The sequence below is a fragment of the Macaca nemestrina genome, chromosome 17 (genome assembly GCF_043159975.1).
Source record: "Macaca nemestrina isolate mMacNem1 chromosome 17, mMacNem.hap1, whole genome shotgun sequence".
Lineage (NCBI taxonomy): Eukaryota > Metazoa > Chordata > Mammalia > Primates > Cercopithecidae > Macaca > Macaca nemestrina.
Genome location: NC_092141.1, coordinates 75,180,100 through 75,199,189, shown reverse-complemented (window position 1 = coordinate 75,199,189; position 19,090 = coordinate 75,180,100). Strand labels below are relative to the sequence as shown.

Sequence of the window (19,090 nt, the reverse complement as noted above, 5' to 3'; positions counted from 1 at the left end):
GGTTGTACGTGCTAGGTAATACATTAAAATTGTTTTTTTCTTCTTGATTCATTTTTTTCCACCTTTGATAAAATACATGTATTGCTTATAAGAGGAGTATCCTTATTGATTTATTTATCCTTCAATATTCAATAATATTTCTAAAAAACTGAAAATGAATTTATATTGAGCTTTACTTTTTATTAATGTTCACTGGATTATAATGGTAATTTTTATGTAATTCAGTACATTCTAGTTTTTAAACTCATATACATTATTTAAACATTCATGAGAAGTTGAAGTGCGTGATTTGTAAAAATTCTTTCTACTCTAATAAAATGACAGTAATAAGTTGGAGTTTAAAAGTCATTTTCTGTACTTAAGTTAATTTCATTGTCAAAATCAACTTTATTGCAAAGGCAGTTATGATTATGCTTGGTGGATAAATTGTCACTGTCCTGGTCCTTGTAACCATAAAATATACCTTGGTTTGTGTGGCATTTGAGTGCCGGTACTTGAGAGATCTGGAGTACCTGGTATTGGTAACTTTGGTAGTTGCTATTAGCATATATATGTATTTTTTCAATGAACTGCGGAATTCTGTGTGATGTATTTTAAAACTTTTTATATTTTATCAGTTTACTTAAAGCATAGTTTAGTCAAGTGGCATGCTGAACATTAGAGAATAATTCCTGTTTTCTGTGGCACAATGCCAAAAGTTTTAATGACTATATCATTTAAAAGAAATTTCTGTGCATGTCCCATATGGAGTGGAGGGTCTTGTGTCATCCTCCCTAAAGAACAGTGCCTTGAGGATTTTGTCTGTAGGACTGGGAGAATTGTTGCAGAGGTGTGCAGTCAATGCAGAGTTTTCTTTAGAAATGTGTAAAGGTAGAACATTATGAAGCACATCTAGATGTGAAGACATGAGTATATTGTATCATGTTTTCCCATTCACACTTAATTTCATAGAGTCAAAGGGAAGGGCTTGTTTTAACAAATCATAATGATGAGAAAGTTTAGAGAACTCTCTTGGGTTTCCTAGCTAGTTAGTAGTATGACCAGAACTAAATCCCAGGTTTTTCACTCTGCTGTTCCCATCTTGTCAAGGGATTCCTAATTTTAATTCCTGGGTTGCATTGTTTTGTGTTTCTCTTCCCACTGATTTCTTTTTTTGTGTGTGTGTAAAGTAGTTAGTGATTACGGAAAGAGATAAGATAGCACATAATTAAAAAAAAAACTTTGTATTTAACTTTTCATATTTAACTAATATTCCTTTTGTAATATACACGTAACTATCAGATTTATCTGTTATGTACTTATGTTTATTGTATTTCTTAGACAGTAGAGTGCAACTAAAATGTAAATATGTTATCACTTAATGTATTTTAATATCTCATAATTCATTGTATATTGAATTTTTTAAATGTTTGAATGTAATTGAATTTGAGTATTTGAAAGGCTGTTATCAAACTTGAAACTTGATGGAAATTTTAGTGGTTTTATTGTAGTACATTTTGAAAGAATAATTTTTCTAATTTTTAAAAATCAGTCCATCTATTTTGATGAACCAAATCCAGCACAAGCAAAAGGCTCAAGCCCAGAGGGATTACCAGCCTGGGTACTGGGTGAGCTGGAGACAAGTGAAGGCAAATTAAATGAATCATGGAAACTTTCTTCTGGAGAAGATAACACTTTGGTACAGTCGCCAACTGATGTCTACAGGTATGCTAAGAGAGTGGGATTTTGAATGTGTTTCATCATTTAGTCTGTCTTTGGAGCTGATTTATACATTCTGTTTTTCCTTTTTTTTTTTTTTTTTTTTTTAATAGTAAGTAGTTTACTTTTCCCTTAAGTGCACATTCAAGATTATTTTATATTTTTAGCCATTTAATAGATACCTATTAACTTTCATATATATTTTTGATTGCTTGACAAGTGGTCCCTGAGCATCTTTAAATGACACAATTATGTATTTTCCTTTATGACAAGCATACATTAAAAGCGTTATCAGTAACTTGAACAAAATATAATATCCTGCAAATCCAACTTGAACAGTATTTGTTTTCACTTAATGGTATAATGAATGTAAGCATAAACCCCATTGGACTGTGCTTTCTTACTTGAGTATTAAACTTAAATAGGTTTTTTTACTGCAAAAAAAATTTCCGAATTTTTGAAATGTACCAAAAGGCCATTATTATGGTGGCCTAATTTTTGGCTTCAGGGAAGGGATAGATTTAAATTTGGACTTTTATCAAATTTTTACTTTTCCATTTGGCCTTATTCCTTGAAATGTTAAAATATAGGACAGTGTCAATTACCATGTACCATACTTTATACTTCACTCCTCATCATTCTCTTGATAATTTTAATTTTAGAAATTCGTTTCTGTTAACAGTATAATCTTTCTTGTCCACTATAATTTTTTTGGTTTATTCGTTAAACAGATCTAGAAATGTTATTACTAATTTGAAATGTCTCCACAGTTGATATAGTCTGTTTATATGTTTTTCAGACCTGAGATATCATGGTTGAAAAAGATAAAAGCGAGAGATCCAGTCCATATAAAATTATTTCAGTAGAAAGGAGAAACAGAATGGGGAGGCAAAAAGGAAGAGGTGAAATAATTAAGGGCATGTTCAGAAGAGTAAAAAGAAACGAATAGATGAGTCTGTAGGAAGTGTGGTGTTAAAATACTTATTTTTACATTCATAGGAGAATTACAATTAGAAGAGGTATAATTGTACAGTTTTTGTAGCCTTCGAAGCAATCTCTTTATATGGAGGTGTAAAGAGATTGTGGTCTGAAAAATATAATTCTTAGTTTTGCTGCAAAAGACATCAGTTGTTTGCCAAAATATCTGCTAAGAGTCCAGCTAAATTCTGGGTTCCTTTCTAGATGTAATGTATGTGGAGTTTATGGTATAAAGGTGAACTAAAGTAGTTTCCTGTATCTTAGAGCTTAGAGCATAGTTTGAAAATTTGTGATCTTCCAGGACTGAATGAATCGTAGATTTGTTTTGTTGGACTTCAACAATGTCTTTAACAATTTTAACTGAGTTGTCAAAATTAACATTTGGGGGATTTCATATAAAAGCCCAACTTTCTGGCTTCTCTTTAAAACTGGACACCTAGAAATCTTTCCAGGAGACAGCCCCAGGTTGGAGCTAAGTAGTACTTGGTTACCCCCATTAGTGTATGCCTTCATGATTTCCTGCTAATTCCTGACACCAAATTTGATGTCTATTGCATCTGTTATTGAGCTTGAGTTTTTTTTTTTTTCCCCTTTAAGTAGAGTTAAGAGGAAAATGAAGTGTTTGTTTTTCTAATTTTATGTTCTGTCAAGTGAAAGAAGAAAGGTAGGAAAGAGGGATCTTGTGATTTAAGAAGGGGAGAGGGTTGGGCACAGCTGTGCATCTGTGGTCCTAGCTATTCAAGAGGTGGAAGCAGAAGGATAGCTTGGGCCCAGGAGTGTGAGGCCAGCCTGAGCAATAGAGTGAGACCTCATCTGTGAACAAAAAACAGAAGGAGAGAGACAGACACTATGTCTTTGTAGAAGTGAAGGATATCCTTATATCTGGCAGTAAATCACTCATCTGTTAAGTCCTCCGGACATTTGATTTATAACCACTGCTTTAGATGAGTGGGGGAGAGAGATGAGCACATGGATAGTTTGAATGCAGTGGCTATGCATAGTCATGGAAATATTTGCAAGGATTCAGGTGTGTATAAGAAAAGCATTCAGGATAGGAAATAGACTTGAGATTTCCAGGGAGTCCAGGTGAATAGATTTTTTTCTTCTTTGGAACACAGGATAAAGTTTGAGAAAATACAATGAGAATATCCTTCACCTGTTACTCATTGACTTTTTTGAGAAATGAAACCATAGTAAAATCCCCAGAATTGTAAAAAATAACTTAATTCTCTTTGTTGGTCACCTGTTATTAAATGACATTTTAATGCAAAAGGATCGCTAGAGTATGAGGCATTCGTTGTCGGTTATATAATAAGTAATGGGAAAAGCAGGCACTCTTGTGACCCTGGTGAGTCCACCCATCCTTCAGAGATCGCAACGTGAAAAAAGCCTTATCTCATATCCCAGGGCAGTTTAGGTGACCCCGTTATTTACTTCTTTAGTACTCTGTGTTTCTTTGCTGCCTTCATCCTATACGTAGAGGCTTACTATCTGTCCTGTGTGCTAGATTGTAAATTTCATGAGGTAGGAACTTGTGTTTCTGCTGTTTGCCATATTTGCTATATTTCCAGCCCCTAGCACTGGGCAGGAACATGTTAGGAATTCTGTAAGTATCTATATTCAAGAGTGAATGCATGCATGAACGAGTAGTTGTGTTAGACACTGCCACATATTTAATCTGTACAAAATCCCTTTGAGACGGGTATATTGTGGCAGAGGAAATGGCATAAAAGGATTTTTTTTTTCTTTTTAACATTTCAGAAAATGTTGAGGGAAGCATAAATTTTAGAAAACATGGAGGGAAGCTTGGATGTAGGTTATAGCGATTGCCTTCACACACTGTGAGGAATATGACAATGAAAGAGCTAGAAAGGACATGCTTAAAATATCATCTGTCAAATGTCAGAATCATTAAGGTCAATTAGGGCTGCCAAAACAAAAGATCTCAGGGTATCATATGTTTCTTTTAATTTAATAGTTTCAACTTGATTATTTTTAAAATTTCAATTTGATTTACATTAGTTAACAGATTTTTGTAGTTTTTACATACATGAAGGCATTTAAAAATAACATTTACTTTAGCTAAAGCCAAGAAAACTGATTTTACGGTGAAATATAGATCATGTATGACATCAGATCACATGTGGTAGTGTATCGGCTGTTGATGGTTCTGTCTTCTTATTTCTTTTCTAAATTTACCCCTTTACTCTGAGTGATCATAGTGTGCTAATGAAAAAGTTAGTATCTGCTAATCTTGACCTAATATATCTAATCAGTTCTGCAAGAAATTGTTTTAAAAAGTTTAAGAGGCTTATAATATTTGACACATGTATGTTTTTATAGTGAATAATTTATTGTTACTTAGAACTGAAGTTTAATGCTGCCTCATAAATTTTACAGCCACTTCAACTTGTCCTTTGAAAAACCTCTTTAATCTTAAAAGATTTTTCCCCCTTAGTGTTTCTTTTTTGATCACTTTATAAAATCCTGCTTTACTTAGACCTTTTTGTATGTGAAGTATTTCTAATGGCATTTTAGATTATGCTGTTTGTGTCCTAGCCTTTTTATATTATTAAAGATGCAGAGTCCTTTTGAAGCCTTTTTGTTAGGACTCCCTATTCAGTAGAGATGGCACCTTTCCTTTACTTTTATTCTTCCTGTAGGATATGGTATATAGCCTTGTTCCAAACTTGTTAGAAGTATGGTAAGGTCATATTCCGTCTGGCTTATTCTCACACTTTATTTTTTCCACCAAGTATACATTATATACTAGTGTACTTAGCATTTCACACCAAACAGCTTCAACACTTAACTAGTAGTCCTGTCCTTGCTCTCTTTGCTTTCATTTTTCATATTTCTTGGTTTAAGATAATCTTATTACCCATATTTTCTATATATAGCATTGCTATTATATATCTGTCACTGCATTTTTTATGTCAAATATCTGCCTATTTTCTTTTCTTTTTTTTTTTTGAGATGGAGTCTTACTCTGTCACCCAGGCTAGAGTGCAGTGGCACAGTCTTGGCTCACTGCAACCTCCTCCTCCTAGGTTCAAGCGATTCTGCTTCCTCAGCATCCAGAGTAGCTGGGACTACAGGCTTGCACCACCATGCCTGGCTAATTTTTGTGTTTAGTAGAGACATGGTTTCACCATGTTGGCCAGGCTGGTGTTGAACTCCTGACCTTAAGTGATATGCCCACCTTGGTCTCCCAAAGTGCTGGGATTACAGGCATGAGCCACCATGCCTGGCCTATCTGCCTATTTTCTAGACAGTGAAATATTTTAGTTATATTTGAGTTTGGAGCATAACTTTAGAAAATGTTGCTAAGGAGACCATAGACTTAGATCTCATGCATGTATAGTTTGGTTAATTTCATTTAGATCTACAATCATGAGCTATATCAATATATATTATCTTTCTGATCAGCCTTCAGACACTTAACATGGAGGTCTGGTAAAGACCTTAATTGTCTTGATAGTGGTCTTCATGATCCTCCTTCTGGGGTTCATACCCTTATATAATCCCCTCCCCTTGAGTGTGGGCAGGACCCGTGACTTGCTTCTAACCAGTAGATTATGGCAATGGTAATGGGATATTATTCCCAGGATTATATTACTTCATCTTGCTAGTAGACTTGCTGTCATTCCCTTTGCTGGCTTTGGAAGAAGCAGCTGCCATGAATCGTATGTCATAAGGAACTGAATGTTGCTGACATCCACATGAGCTGGGAAGTGAATCCTTCCCTAGTTGAGCTTCTAGATCAGAACCCAGGCCTGGTCCAATCATGATTACAGCCTTCTGTGGCCCTAAGCAGAGGACCCAGTTCAGCTGTGCCTTGACTTCTGACCCGCAGAAACATGAGAAAATTTATGTGTGTTGTTTAAAGCTGTTAAATTTGTAGCAATTTGTTATACAGCAATAGATGACTAGTACAGTCTTTATCCTCATTTTAGAAAATTACGCAATCTCTATATATAATACATGTTTATAAAAACCTCAGTATAGAAATATTTAGAGTAAAAAGTCACAATCCTTCTCTCTGTGTCTTCTTTATCCCACTGTCCTTTTGAGTGGTAATCACCATTAACAATTTTGTGCATATCATTTTACAATAGACATCCACACCTATATAATTAAGAAATTACAGGCCTGGTGCGGTGGCTCACACCTGTAATCCTAGCACTTTGGAAGGGAAAGGTGGGCGGATTACAAGGTCAGGAGTTCGAGACCAGCTTGGCAAATATGGTGAAACCCTGTCTCTACTAAAAATACAAAAAATTAGCTGGGCATGGTGGTGGGTGCCTGTAGTCCCAGCTACTTGGGAGGCCGAGGCAGGAGAATCGCTTGAACCCGGGAGGCGAAGGATGCAGTGAGCTGATGTTGCCCCACTGCACTGCAGCCTGGGCGACAGAGCAAGACTGCATCTCAAATCAAAAACAAAAATATTACAAATTGACTCATACTGTACGTACTGTTCTGAGACTTGCTCTTTTTTTACTCAGCTTTGTCTTAAACCCGTATCATGTGGACTTTTAAATTGCAGATAATCCGTAATGTGGATATACTATAATTTAACCTGTCTCTTCTGCTTTTAATTTTTTTATTGTTATAAAGAATGGATGAGTTAACATCCTAGTAATACATAATCATGCGCCTTATTTAAAAATGCACCCGACTGGGCGCGGTGGCTCACGCCTGTAATCCCAGCACTTTGGGAGGCCGAGGCGGGTGGATCACGAGGTCAGGAGATCGAGACCATCCTGGCTAACACGGTGAAACCCCGTCTCTACTAAAAATGCAAAAAATTAGCCAGGCGTGGCAGCAGGCACCTGTAGTCCCAGCTACTTGGGAGGCTGAGGCAGGAGAATGGTGTGAACCCAGGAGGCGGAGCTTTCAGTGAGCCGAGATCGCGCCACTGCACTCCAGTCTGGGCGACTGAGCAAGACTCCGTCTCAAAAAAAAAAAAAAAAAAAAAAAGGCACCCAGGGTTTGTTTTAATCAGATATTATACGATGACAGACACAGAGACAAGTTGCCTTTGAAAGAAGAGTTTGTTTCTCACAGTTTCCAAGAGGAGGGAGGCATGCCACACCATGCAGGCCAGGTGGAGAAGCACAAGGGTTGGTCAGGAGGCAGAAGGAGCAAGGAGAAGTATGGGAGAGAGCCTTTTTATATAGTGGTGGGATGTTCCCTATTGGACAGAAAGTGAAACACTGATGTTGGGATTTGTAGTTGGAGGGTTTGTAATATAATTTCCAAGTGCCCACAAAAAGGCAGGCATGGTAAGGATGTGAACAACTCTGGCTGTTAGTTTGGTCCATGATTTCAAGATGCCAAATTATCAATTAGAATACCAAGAATGATTATTATATGCCTGCATGTGTTTTGGGCTATTATGGATTCCTAGATGAGAAATTGCTTTGTTGGTGGGGTTATTAGTTGGTTCAACACCTTGTGCAGTGGTTAAAAAATATATACACACACACACACACACACACACACATATATATACGTAGATACGTGTATACATATAAATATATATACACAAATATATAAAAATATATATATATAAAATATATATGCATTATTATGGCAAGATCTAATAGGATAAAGTTAAAAAGAAGCACATAAACTATAGGAAGCTTCCACTTGTGTTTGTGTATGTGTGTTTTAGAGGCTCTATGGATACATATGTGTTCGTGTCCATGGAATCTTTCTGGGTACCACACATGAAACTGTGAAAGGTGGTTAGCTTTAGGGATTGGGGATAGTTTGGAGTGTACATTTAAAAATGTTCTTTTTAAAAAAAAGTGCCTGTGGTATTTCTAATAGTCACACTCTCTTATATTTTGATAGATACTGTCCAGTTGCCTTCCGAAATATCATCTTCATAAAATGTTGGTGCATACACCTTGAAAATTAATAAATTTGTGTAAGAAATATATATACATTGAAACATAAAAATGAAAAAAATTTCTAGTAAATAAGTGTTTGTGGATTCCACTTGTATTTTTAATTTGTGAAAGCAGTGGCCAAGTGGGGCAAGTCATACCATTTATGGATCTCCTACTGTATGCTAGGTACTGTCCTAGAAATCTTTTCTAAATCATCTGATTGAATCCTCTCTACAGTCCAGTGAGGTTGACATCATTGCCCTTTTGTATTTATAGATGAGGTAACAGCTTCAGGAAAGTCCAGTGACTTTTCCAGTATGGATCCAATATTGGAATGCAGGGCCTTCTGATTTCACACCCATGTTCTTTCTAGTGTATCATGTAGGCATAAGTACTTCATGCAGCCAATATGGAAATTTTAGTTTTATCTGTGTTCTCCCACTTGAGCTGCATCAGCAATCCTGGGCAGCTATACCTTTGTTCTTGGTTATTTCTAGGTTAAGCTGAAAGGAAGCAGTTTGCCTTTGTTCACATTCCACTTCTGACACTTGGCAACCATCTGTCCTCAGGCAAATTACTTAATTTCTCTAAACCCCAGTTTCATCATTTGTAAATGGAGATAGTGGTAGTACTAACTTGGGGGCTGGTACTACCACTATCTCCATTTACAAATGGAGTTGTAAGGATGAAGTGAAATAAGGCATGTAGAGCCCTTGACAGAGGGCCTGTTAAGAGTTAGCTGCTGCTGCCTCCATCATCACTGGTATGGTGATCGTTATTGTAATAGTTCATCAGGGCCTTGCTTGTTAGATTGTTTGACCATTCTTTTGCTTCTCTAATTACTAATCCTCCCAAAGGGTATTATCTTAAAGTCCGTTGGTCATTAATTATTTTCAGTTACTAAAAGTAATTTTGTATTCCCTGAGAAAAATAAATTATGACTATGCAGAAAAGTTATGATTATAAGTGTGAACCCTGCACAATATCAAAATAAAGAATGGTAATTGTATTTTAAAAGAGAATTTATAGGAATCTTTATTTAAACAACATAACAAGCCTCTTTTTCAAGGATAGATGGAACACAGAGTGGCTGGCCTCATTGTTTACATTTTTTCACGCCATATATTTGAAGCTGCCTAAGTAACTAATTTGTTTTTGTTTTTGTTTTTTTTTGAGATGGAGTCTTGCTCTGTCACCCAGGCTGGAGTGCAGTGGCGCGATCTTGGCTCACTGCAAGCTCTGCCTCCCAGGTTCAATCGATTCTTTTGCCTCAGCCTCCTGAGTAGGTGGGATTACAGGCATGTGCCACCACACCTGGCTAATTTTTTTTTGTATTTTTAGTAGACACGGGGTTTCATCATGTTGGCTAGGCTGGTCTCGAACTCCTGACCTCAGGTGATCCACCTCCCTCGGCCTCCCAAAGTGCTGGGATAACAGGTGTAAGCCACTGTGCTCGGCCGGTAACTAACAGTTTGATTTTAGTTCACATCATCTGTATACTCTTCATGCTTTATCTCAAAGACAGAACACAAAGGTAATAGGTTGTATTCTTGCCTTACAATTCTGTGAAAAATGTTTTGAAGCTTCTCGTTAATGGCTTGTAATTATTTTATGTCTTTTCAGTGAAGTATGTGTGGTCTGGTGGCTTATTACCAAAGTGCAGTTAGGTTCTGGGATAGGGAAAGACTTAAAAAAATGATTTAATAGCACTTATTATTTTTACTGAAAACTTTGATTAAAAGTCATGGTAGGGTGAAGAGGAGTAATGTTAAATAAACCCTGACCTTTAAATGCTGCTTTACAGTGGAAGAAACACATCGCTTCTGCTTATTTGAGAGGAATTTATTGATGAAAAATAAGGCATTTAATTAGATTTCTTTAGGTGCCATTTTATTAGGAGCCTCCACCAGATTGCTTAGGATTTCCAGGAGAGTGCAAATAATTATTAACTACCTACTATTTTTACCATATCGGATTTAGGCTAACTTTATATAAATTATATTTATCTTTTAACTCCTGTTGGGTCATCTAAATAATACATGTGTTCATACCTATAAGAAAGAACTTGGAGAGTAATTATTCTATTTTAAATAATTATAGAGGACTATAGTTTTTACATCTTTGCTTTAATGAGATTTTGCCATGGGTTATTTGATGCTAGATTTGAGTTTGGAATGAAGATTCTAATTATGGTCCTGCCTTTATGGAAAATGTGACTTGCTTTACAATGATCCTCTTTATGATGTGGTTTTCCGGGAATGCATTGTGGTAAAAAGCTGGGATTCTGTATGTCTTATCCCAATATAGCTAACATTTCATTTGTGTGTGCAGTTTAATAACATGGCCAGCAGATGGTGATCAAGTATAATGAAAACCCACTTGTGATTGAAGAAGTTAATCTATGTGAGAAAACATTTTTTGCTTTAAAAATATTGATTTAATTTTTTAGTCTGTGGATGCAAAAGAATCTTTTTACTTTGTAAACTCCATTTTTATATGTAAATGATATTAACATTATAAATTGCTCCTGCTGAGATTGTTGGATGAATTTATCAGGGAGTCAATCGATACCTTTCCTTCTTAGTAAAACCTTCTTAAATATTACCTGCCAAAAGTACATTCATTTTATTTGTGAATAATCCCAATGTTAGGGCAAATATGTGTTCTACAGCAGTGCTGTTCAATAGAACTTTCTGATGGTAATGTTCTATAGGCAGCGCTGTCTGGTACGGTAGCCACCAGTACACGTGACTGTTGAGCAGTTGAAATGTGGCTGGTGTGATTGAAGAACTGAATTTCTAATTTCAATTAACTTAAATAGCCACATGTGATTAGGGGCTACTGTGTTGGGCAGAACAGTACCAGATCTGAATCTTCTGCTTGGCCACTGCAAAATCTGACTGACCAGATGGAGAGCTGGTGGCCTGTTCTCTGTCTCGGGGGCGTTGTGGGGTGGGGATGGGGACTAGGGCTTGGGAGCTGGTGCATAGAAACTGGCTCTGCCACATGGGAGACCTTTCTTCTGTGCTTACTTGCATTTCATGGGCAGCTCTCTTTTTTGGTGATGATCACCCATGATCAACATCTGGTTGCTCTTCTCTTGGTCAATTTCCACTGTTAGAGGAGCTCCTACTAACAAAAAAGAAACTGTTTCACACACACACACATATATGTATTTTTTATTTTTTTATTTTTTTAAGATAGAGTCTCGCTTTGTTGCCTAGGCTGAAGTGCAGTGATGTGATTTTGGCTTACTGCAACCTCTGCCTTCTGGGTTCAAGCGTTTCTCTGCCTCAGCCTCCTGAGTAACTGGGATTACAGGTGCCTGCCACCACGCCCGACTAATTTTTGTATTTTTAGTAGAGATGGGGTTTTATCATCTTGGCCAGGCTGGTCTTGAACTCCTGACCTCGTGATCCACCAGCGTCGGCCTCCCAAAGTGCTGGGATTACAGGTGTGAGCCACCATGCCGGCCTTTTTTTTTTTGAGATGGAGTCTTGCTCTGTCGCCCAGGCTGGAGTGCAGTGGCACGATCTTGGCTCACTGCAACCTCTGCCTCCCGGGTTCAAGCGATTCTCCTGCCTCAGCCTCCCGAGTAGCTGGTATTACAGGTGCCTGCCCAGCTAATTTTTTGTATTTTTAGTAGAGGCGGGGTCTTGCTATGTTGGCCAGGGTGGGCTCTGACTCCTGACCTCAAATGATCCTCCTGCCTTGGCCTCCCGAAGTGGTGGGATTACAGGTGTGAGCCACTGTGCCTGGCCAAATCTGACTAATTTGACAGTCTTTTATACAGTGGACACTTGCTGATAGACACTTAACCTTGTACTCTAGAAATAGGACTGCTACATAAATGAGAAGCAAAAAGTGCTTCTTAGAGTACTCAGTAAAATATAACATTTCACACGTATAAAACCACTTAGCTACTCATTAATTTTCAACATTAATGTGCTAATTAAATGTCACTCTTAGGTATTTACTAAGATGAGGCAGTGGCAACTATTTGTAACTGGGATGGAGCAGCTTTGAAAATAATGGTCCTTAGGCCATTATTTCTCTTAGGCTTTTTTCTCCCCCAGTAAGAGAACTTTCTGACAATTTAGTCACATTTCTCTTTTTCTTTCTTTTAATGAATGAGGCTTTGTAATAACATCTTTTTATTTTATTTTATTTTATTTTATTTTATTTTATTTTATTGTTATTGTTTTTCTGAGATGGAGTCTCGCTCTGTTGCCCATGCTGCAGGCTGGAGTGCAGTGGTGCAGTCTTGGCTCTGCCTCCCAGGTTCACGCCATTCTGCAAGCTCTGCCTCCCGGGTTCATGCCATTCTCCTGCCTCAGCCTCCCGAGTAGTTGGGACTACAGGTGCCCGCCACCATGCCCGGCTAATTTTTTGTATTTTTAGTAGAGATGGGATTTCACCGTGTTAGCCAGGATGGTCTCGATCTCCCGACCTTGTGATCCGCCCGCCTTGGTCTCCCAAAGTGCTGGGATTACAGGCGTGAGCTACCGCACCCGGCCTGTAATAACATCTTTTAATTTCACAAACAAGTTTCTCTTTGTCAGGTAATATTGAACAGTTTGGGTTGTCCTTTTTAATAAACAAAAATGGATAACAGTAAGCTTATATTTTAACATTTAATTTTAACGAAATTTAAATATTGAGTATTCTAAGTCAGAGATATATTAATAAACAATGATTTAAATGTACGCTTTTTAAAATTTGGTTTTTATTTCTAAGTTTTAAAATCAAGTGTGCCATTTTAAAGTAAGTAGTTAGAAATATGAAGTCTTAAAGTGCTTATGGATCTATGCTCACCTTTTTCTAGTTTTGTTAAGCATCTTATGTTTTTCATTTAGTTTTCTTTTTCTTTCTAATAAAGTTCTTTTTGAAAAATTAATATAAATATGTTGTGGATCATTGGAAGTTATTTTCATTTTTTAATTTTCAGCATTATTTGATACTTTACTGGATTATTGTTATTTATTTTTATGTTTCATAAGTATATTTAGTAATACCAAAGAAGACTGTTCTGCAGATGGTAAAAAACAATATTACCTGCTGCTCAGATGAATGAAAAGACAGGAAATCAGAAGTTCTCATTTTGGTTTTTCATAATTTATAATTCAGTAGTTGTATTGCTTTTAAAATTTTTTATAGCTGTGAAACATAGCATGCATACAAAAAATGTGTACAGTGCACGGGTACAGTTTAAAGAGCCACTAGAAGATAAACATTTCTATACTTTCAACCTAGCCAATAAATAGTATATTACATTTCTCCTGAAGACCGCTGGGTACCCTTCTCCGATTGCCTCTTCTTCCCTTTGTTTGAGAGGAAATCACTGTCCTGTATTTTGTGTTAATCAGTTATTTACCTCTCTCTTTATTTTGAATTTCACATAAGTAGAATTATACTGTATCTATTATTTTGAGACTTGCTCCTTTCACTCATCAGATTTTTCAGATTTATCCATGTTAATAAATATAGCTATAGTTCATTCTTTGTCTTTTGGCAAACTGTTAAAATGTAACACACATACAAGACACATCAAAGTGTAAATCTTGATGAAGTTTTACAAAATGTATATATCCATGAAATCTCCTTCCAGGTCAAGATAGAGAATATAGCTACCTCCTGAGAAACTCTTTCTTGCTCTCTCCCTGTCATTTATCACCTCTTGAAGAAGGAACCACTATTCTGTATTATGTCACCATAGATTTGTTTTCATTGTTTTTGATTCATAAAGCATGTTCCCTTTTGTTTCTGTCTTCTTTTGCTCAGCATTATGTTGTGAGATTGATCCATGTTGTTGCATTTAGCAATGGATTTTTAAAATTATTGTATGAATATATCACAATTTATGTATCCGTTGTACTGTGGTTGGACTTTTGGTTTTTGACATTACAAGTGATTGTACTGTGAATACTCTTTTACGTGTCTCTTAGTACACAAGTATACACATTTTTTTGAGTGTTGACTTAGAAGTGTAATCATAGTAGACACTGCTGATAAAGTTTTTCAAAGTGGTTGTACCAGTTTACATTTCCACTAGCAAGACTGAAAGTTCCCGTGGCTCTCCATCCTTGCTGAAACTCTGTAAGTTTTTTATGGTTTTAGCAATTCTGGTATGGCAGATGTATAGTTTGAATTTGCATTTTCCCTCATGACTAACGATATCAAAATCTTTTTTAATGTTTATTGACCATTTGGATAGCCTCTCATATGAAGTATGTTTGTTGGCCGCATAAATGTCGTCTTTTTTAGAAGTGTCTGTTCATATCCTTTGCCCACTTTTGGATTTTTTTTTTCTTGTAAATTTCTTTAAGTTCCTTGTAGATTCTAGATATTAGTCCTGTGTCAGATGGATAAGTTGCAAACATTTTCTCCCATTCTGTAGGTTGTCTGTTCACTCTTACGATAGTTTCCTTTGCTTTGCAGAAGCTCTTTAGTTTAATTAGATCCCATTTGTCAATTTTGGCTTTTGTTTCTGTTGCTTTTGGTGTTTTAATCATGAAGTCTTTGCCCGTGCCTATATCCTGAATGATATTGCCTAGGTTTTCTTTTAGGGTTTTTATGGTTTTAGGTCTTACGTTTAAGTCTTTAATCCATCTCGAGTTGATTTTTGTATAAGGTGTAAGGAAGGGGTTCAGTTTCATTTTTCTGCATGTGGCTAGCCAGTTTTCCCAACACCATTTAATAAGTAGGAAATCCTTTCCCCATTGCTTGTTTTTGTCAGGTTTGTCAAAGATCAGATGGTTGTAGATGTGTGGTATTTCTGAGGCCTCTGTTCTGTTTCATTGGTTTGTATATCTGTTTTGGTACCAGTACCATGCTGATTTGGTTACTGTAGCCTGGTAGTATAGTTTGAAGTCAGGTAGCATGATGCCTCCAGCTTTGTTCTTTTTACTTAGGATTGTCTTGGCTATGCGGGCTGTTTTTTGGTTCCATATAAAATTTAAAGTAGTTTTTTCTGGTTCTGTGAAGAAAGTCAGTGGTAGCTTGATGGGATAGCATTGAATCTATAAATTATTTTGGGCAGTATGGCCATTTTAATGATATTGATTCCTCCTATCCCTGAGCATGGACTGTTTTTCCATTTGTTTATGTCCTCTCTGATTTCTTTGAGCAGTGGTTTGTAGTTCTCCTTGAAGAGGTCCCTCAGATTCCTTATAAGTTGCATTCCTAGGTATTTTATTCTCTTTGTAGCAGTTGTGAATGGGAATTCACTCATCATTTGGCTCTCTGTTTGTCTATTATTGGTGTACAGGAATGCTTGTGATTTTTGCACACTGATTTTTGTATCCTGAGACTTTGCTGAAGTTGCTTATCAGCTTAAGGAGATTTTGGGCTGAGACGATGGGGTTTTCTAAATGTACAATCATGTCATCTGCATGCAGAGACAATTTGACTTCCTCTCTTTCTATTTGAATACACTTTATTTCTTTCTCTTGCCTGATTGCCCTGGCCAGAACTTACAATACTATATTGAATAGGAGTGGTGAGAGAGGGTATCCTTGTCTTATGCCGGTTTTCAAAGCGAATACTTCCAGCTTTTGCCCTTTCAGTATGATATTGGCTGTGGATTTGTCATAAATAGCTCTTACTATTTTGAGATACATTCCATCAATATCTAGTTTATTGAGAGTTTTTAGCATGAAGGGGTGTTGAATTTTATTGAAGGCCTTTTCTGCATCTATTGAGATAATCATGTGGTTTTTGTCATTGGTTCTATTTATGTGATGGAGTACGTTTATTGATTTGCATATGTTGAACGAGCCTTGCATCCCAGTGATGAAGCTGGCCTGATCATGGTGGATAAGCTTTTTGATGTGCTGCTGGGTTCGGTTTGCCAGTACTTTATCGAGGATTTTTGCATTGATGTTCATCAGGGGTATTGGCCTGAAATTTTCCTTTTTGGTTGTGTTGCTGCCAGGTTTTGGTATCAGGATGATGCTGGCCTTATAAAATGAATTAAGGAGGAGTCCCTCTTTCTCTATTGTTTGGAATAGTTTCAGAAGGAATGGTAACAGCTCCTCTTTGCACCTATGGTAGAATTCGGCTGTAAATCCGTCTGGTCCTGGGCTTTTTTTGGTTGATGGGCTATTAATTACTGCCTGAATTTCAGAACTTGTTATTGGTCTATTCAGGGATTTGACTTCTTCCTAGTTTAGTCTTGGGAGAGTGTATGTGTCCAGGAATTTATCCATTTCTTCTAGATCTTCTAGTTCATTTGCATAGAGGTGTTTATAGTATTCTCTGATGGTAGTTTGTATTTCTGTGGGATCAGTGGTAATATTCTCTGTATCTTTTTTTAATTGTGTCTATTCAATTCTTCTCTTCTTTATTCATCTGGCTAGTGGTCTGTTTTGTTAATCTTTTAAAAAAGTAGCTCCTGGAATCATTGATTTTTTGAAGGGTTTTTTAATGTCTCTATCTCCTTCAGTTCTGCTCTGATCTTAGTTATTTCTTGTCTTCTGCTAGCTTTTGAATTTGTTTGCTCTTGCTTCTCTAGTTCTTTTAATTGTGATGTCAGGGTGTCGATTTTAGATCTTTCCCGCTTTCTCTTGTGGGCATTTGGTATATAAATTTCCCGCTAAACACTGCTTTAGCTGTGTCCCAGAGATTCTGGTACGTTGTGTCTTTGTTCTCATTGGTTTCAAAGAACATCTTTATTTCTGCCTTAATTTTGTTATTTACCCAGTAGTCATTCAGGAGCAGGTTGTTCAGTTTGCATGTAGTTGTGCAGTTTTGAGTGAGTTTCTTAGTCCTGAGTTCTAATTTGATTGCACTGTGGTTTGAGAGACTGTTTGTTATGATTTCTGTTCTTTTGCATTTGCTGAGGAGTGTTTTACTTCCAATTATGTGGGCGATTTTAGAATAAATGAGATGTGGTGCTGAGAAGAATGTATATTCTGTTGATTTAGGGTGGAGAGTTCTGTAGATGTCTATTAGGTCCGTTTGGTCCAGAGCTGAGTTCAAGTCCTGAATATCCTTGTTAATTTTCTGTCTTGTTGATCTGGGTAATATTGACAGTGGGATGTTAAAGTCTCCCACTATTTGTAGGTCTCTAAAAACTTACTGTATGAACCTCTCGATGCTCCTGTGTTGGGTGCATATATACTTGGGATACTTAGCTCTTCTTATTGCTTTGATCCCTTTACCATTATGTCTTTGTCTTTTTTGATTTTTGTTGTTTTAAAGTCTGGTTTATCAGAGACTAGGATTGCAACCCCTGCTTTTTTTTGCTTTCCATTTGCTTGGTAAATATTCCTCCATCTCTTTATTTTGAGCCTATTTGTGTCTTTGCATGTGAGATGGGTCTCCTGAATACAGCACACTGATGGATCTTGACTCTTTATCCAGTTTCCCAGTCTGTGTCTTTTAATTGGGGCATTTAGGCCATTTACATTTAAGGTTAATATTGTTATGTGTGAATTTGATCCTGTCATTAGGATGCTATCTGGTTATTTTGGCTGTTAGTGATGCAGTTTCTTCATAGTGTTGATGGTGTTTACAATTTGGTATGTTTATGCAGTGGCTGGTACTGGTTTTTTCTTTCCATATTTAGTTCTTCCTTCAGGAACTCTTGTAAGGCAGGCCTGGTGGTGACAAAATCTCTCAACATTTGCTTGTCTGTGAAGGATTTTATTTCTCCTTCACTTATGAAGCTTAGTTTGGCTGGATATGAAATTCTGGGTTGAAAATTCTTTTCTTTAAGAATGTTGAATATTGGCCCCCGCTCTCTTCTGGCTTGTAGGGTTTCTGCCAAGAGATCCACTGTTCGTCTGCTGGGCTTCCCTTTGTGGGTAACCTGACCTTTCTCTCTGGCTGCCCTTAACATTTTTTTCCTTCATTGCATTCTTGGTGAATCTGACCATTATGTGTTGGGGTTGCTCTTCTTGAGGAACGTCTTTGTAGTGCTCTCTGTATTTCCTGAATTTGAATGTTGGCTTGTCTTGCCAGGTTGGGGAGGTTCGTCTGGATAATATCCTGAAGAGTGTTTTCCAACTTGGTTCCATTCTCCCCGTCACTTTCAGGTACATCAGTCAAACATAGGTTTGGTCTTTTCACATAGTCCCATATATCTTGGCGACTTTGTTCATTCCTTTTCATTCTTTTTCTCTAATCTCGTCTTCACATTTAATTTCATTAAGTTGATCTTCAGTCTCTGATATCCTTTCTTCCACTTGATCGATTTGGCTACTGATACTTGTGTATGCTTCACAAAGTTCTCATGCTGTGTTTTTCAGCTCCATCAGGTCATTTATGTTCTTCTCTAAACTGGTTATTCTAGTTAGCAATTCCTCTAACCTTTTTCAAGGTTCTTAGCTTCCTTGCATTGGGTTAGAACATGCTCTTTTAGCTCAGAGGAGTTTGTTATTACCCACCTTCTGAAGCCTACTTCTGTAAATTTGTCAAACTCATTCTCTGTCCAGCTTTGTTCCCTTGCTGGTGAGGAGTTGTGATCCTTTGGAGGAGAAGAGGCATTCTGGTTTTTGGAATTTTCAGCCTTTTTG

The 19,090-nt window shown here is 36.9% G+C and overlaps 1 protein-coding gene across 14 annotated transcripts in view; it reads left to right on the top strand.

Moving 5' to 3' along the window:
• The window catches only part of LOC105469025 (centrosomal protein 112), a 535,394-nt gene that overhangs the window by 10,750 nt on the left and 505,554 nt on the right, over positions 1 to 19,090 (top strand). For 11 of the 14 annotated variants that reach the window (XM_024788889.2, XM_071083480.1, XM_011719542.3 and 8 more), the window contains exon 4: positions 1,532 to 1,704. In XM_024788889.2, the coding sequence (XP_024644657.2) occupies positions 1,532 to 1,704 (173 nt within the window). Of the gene's footprint in view, positions 1 to 1,531; positions 1,705 to 19,090 lie in introns of those variants that run through there. The other 3 variants (XM_071083483.1, XM_071083481.1, XM_071083482.1) reach the window with 2 other exon arrangements.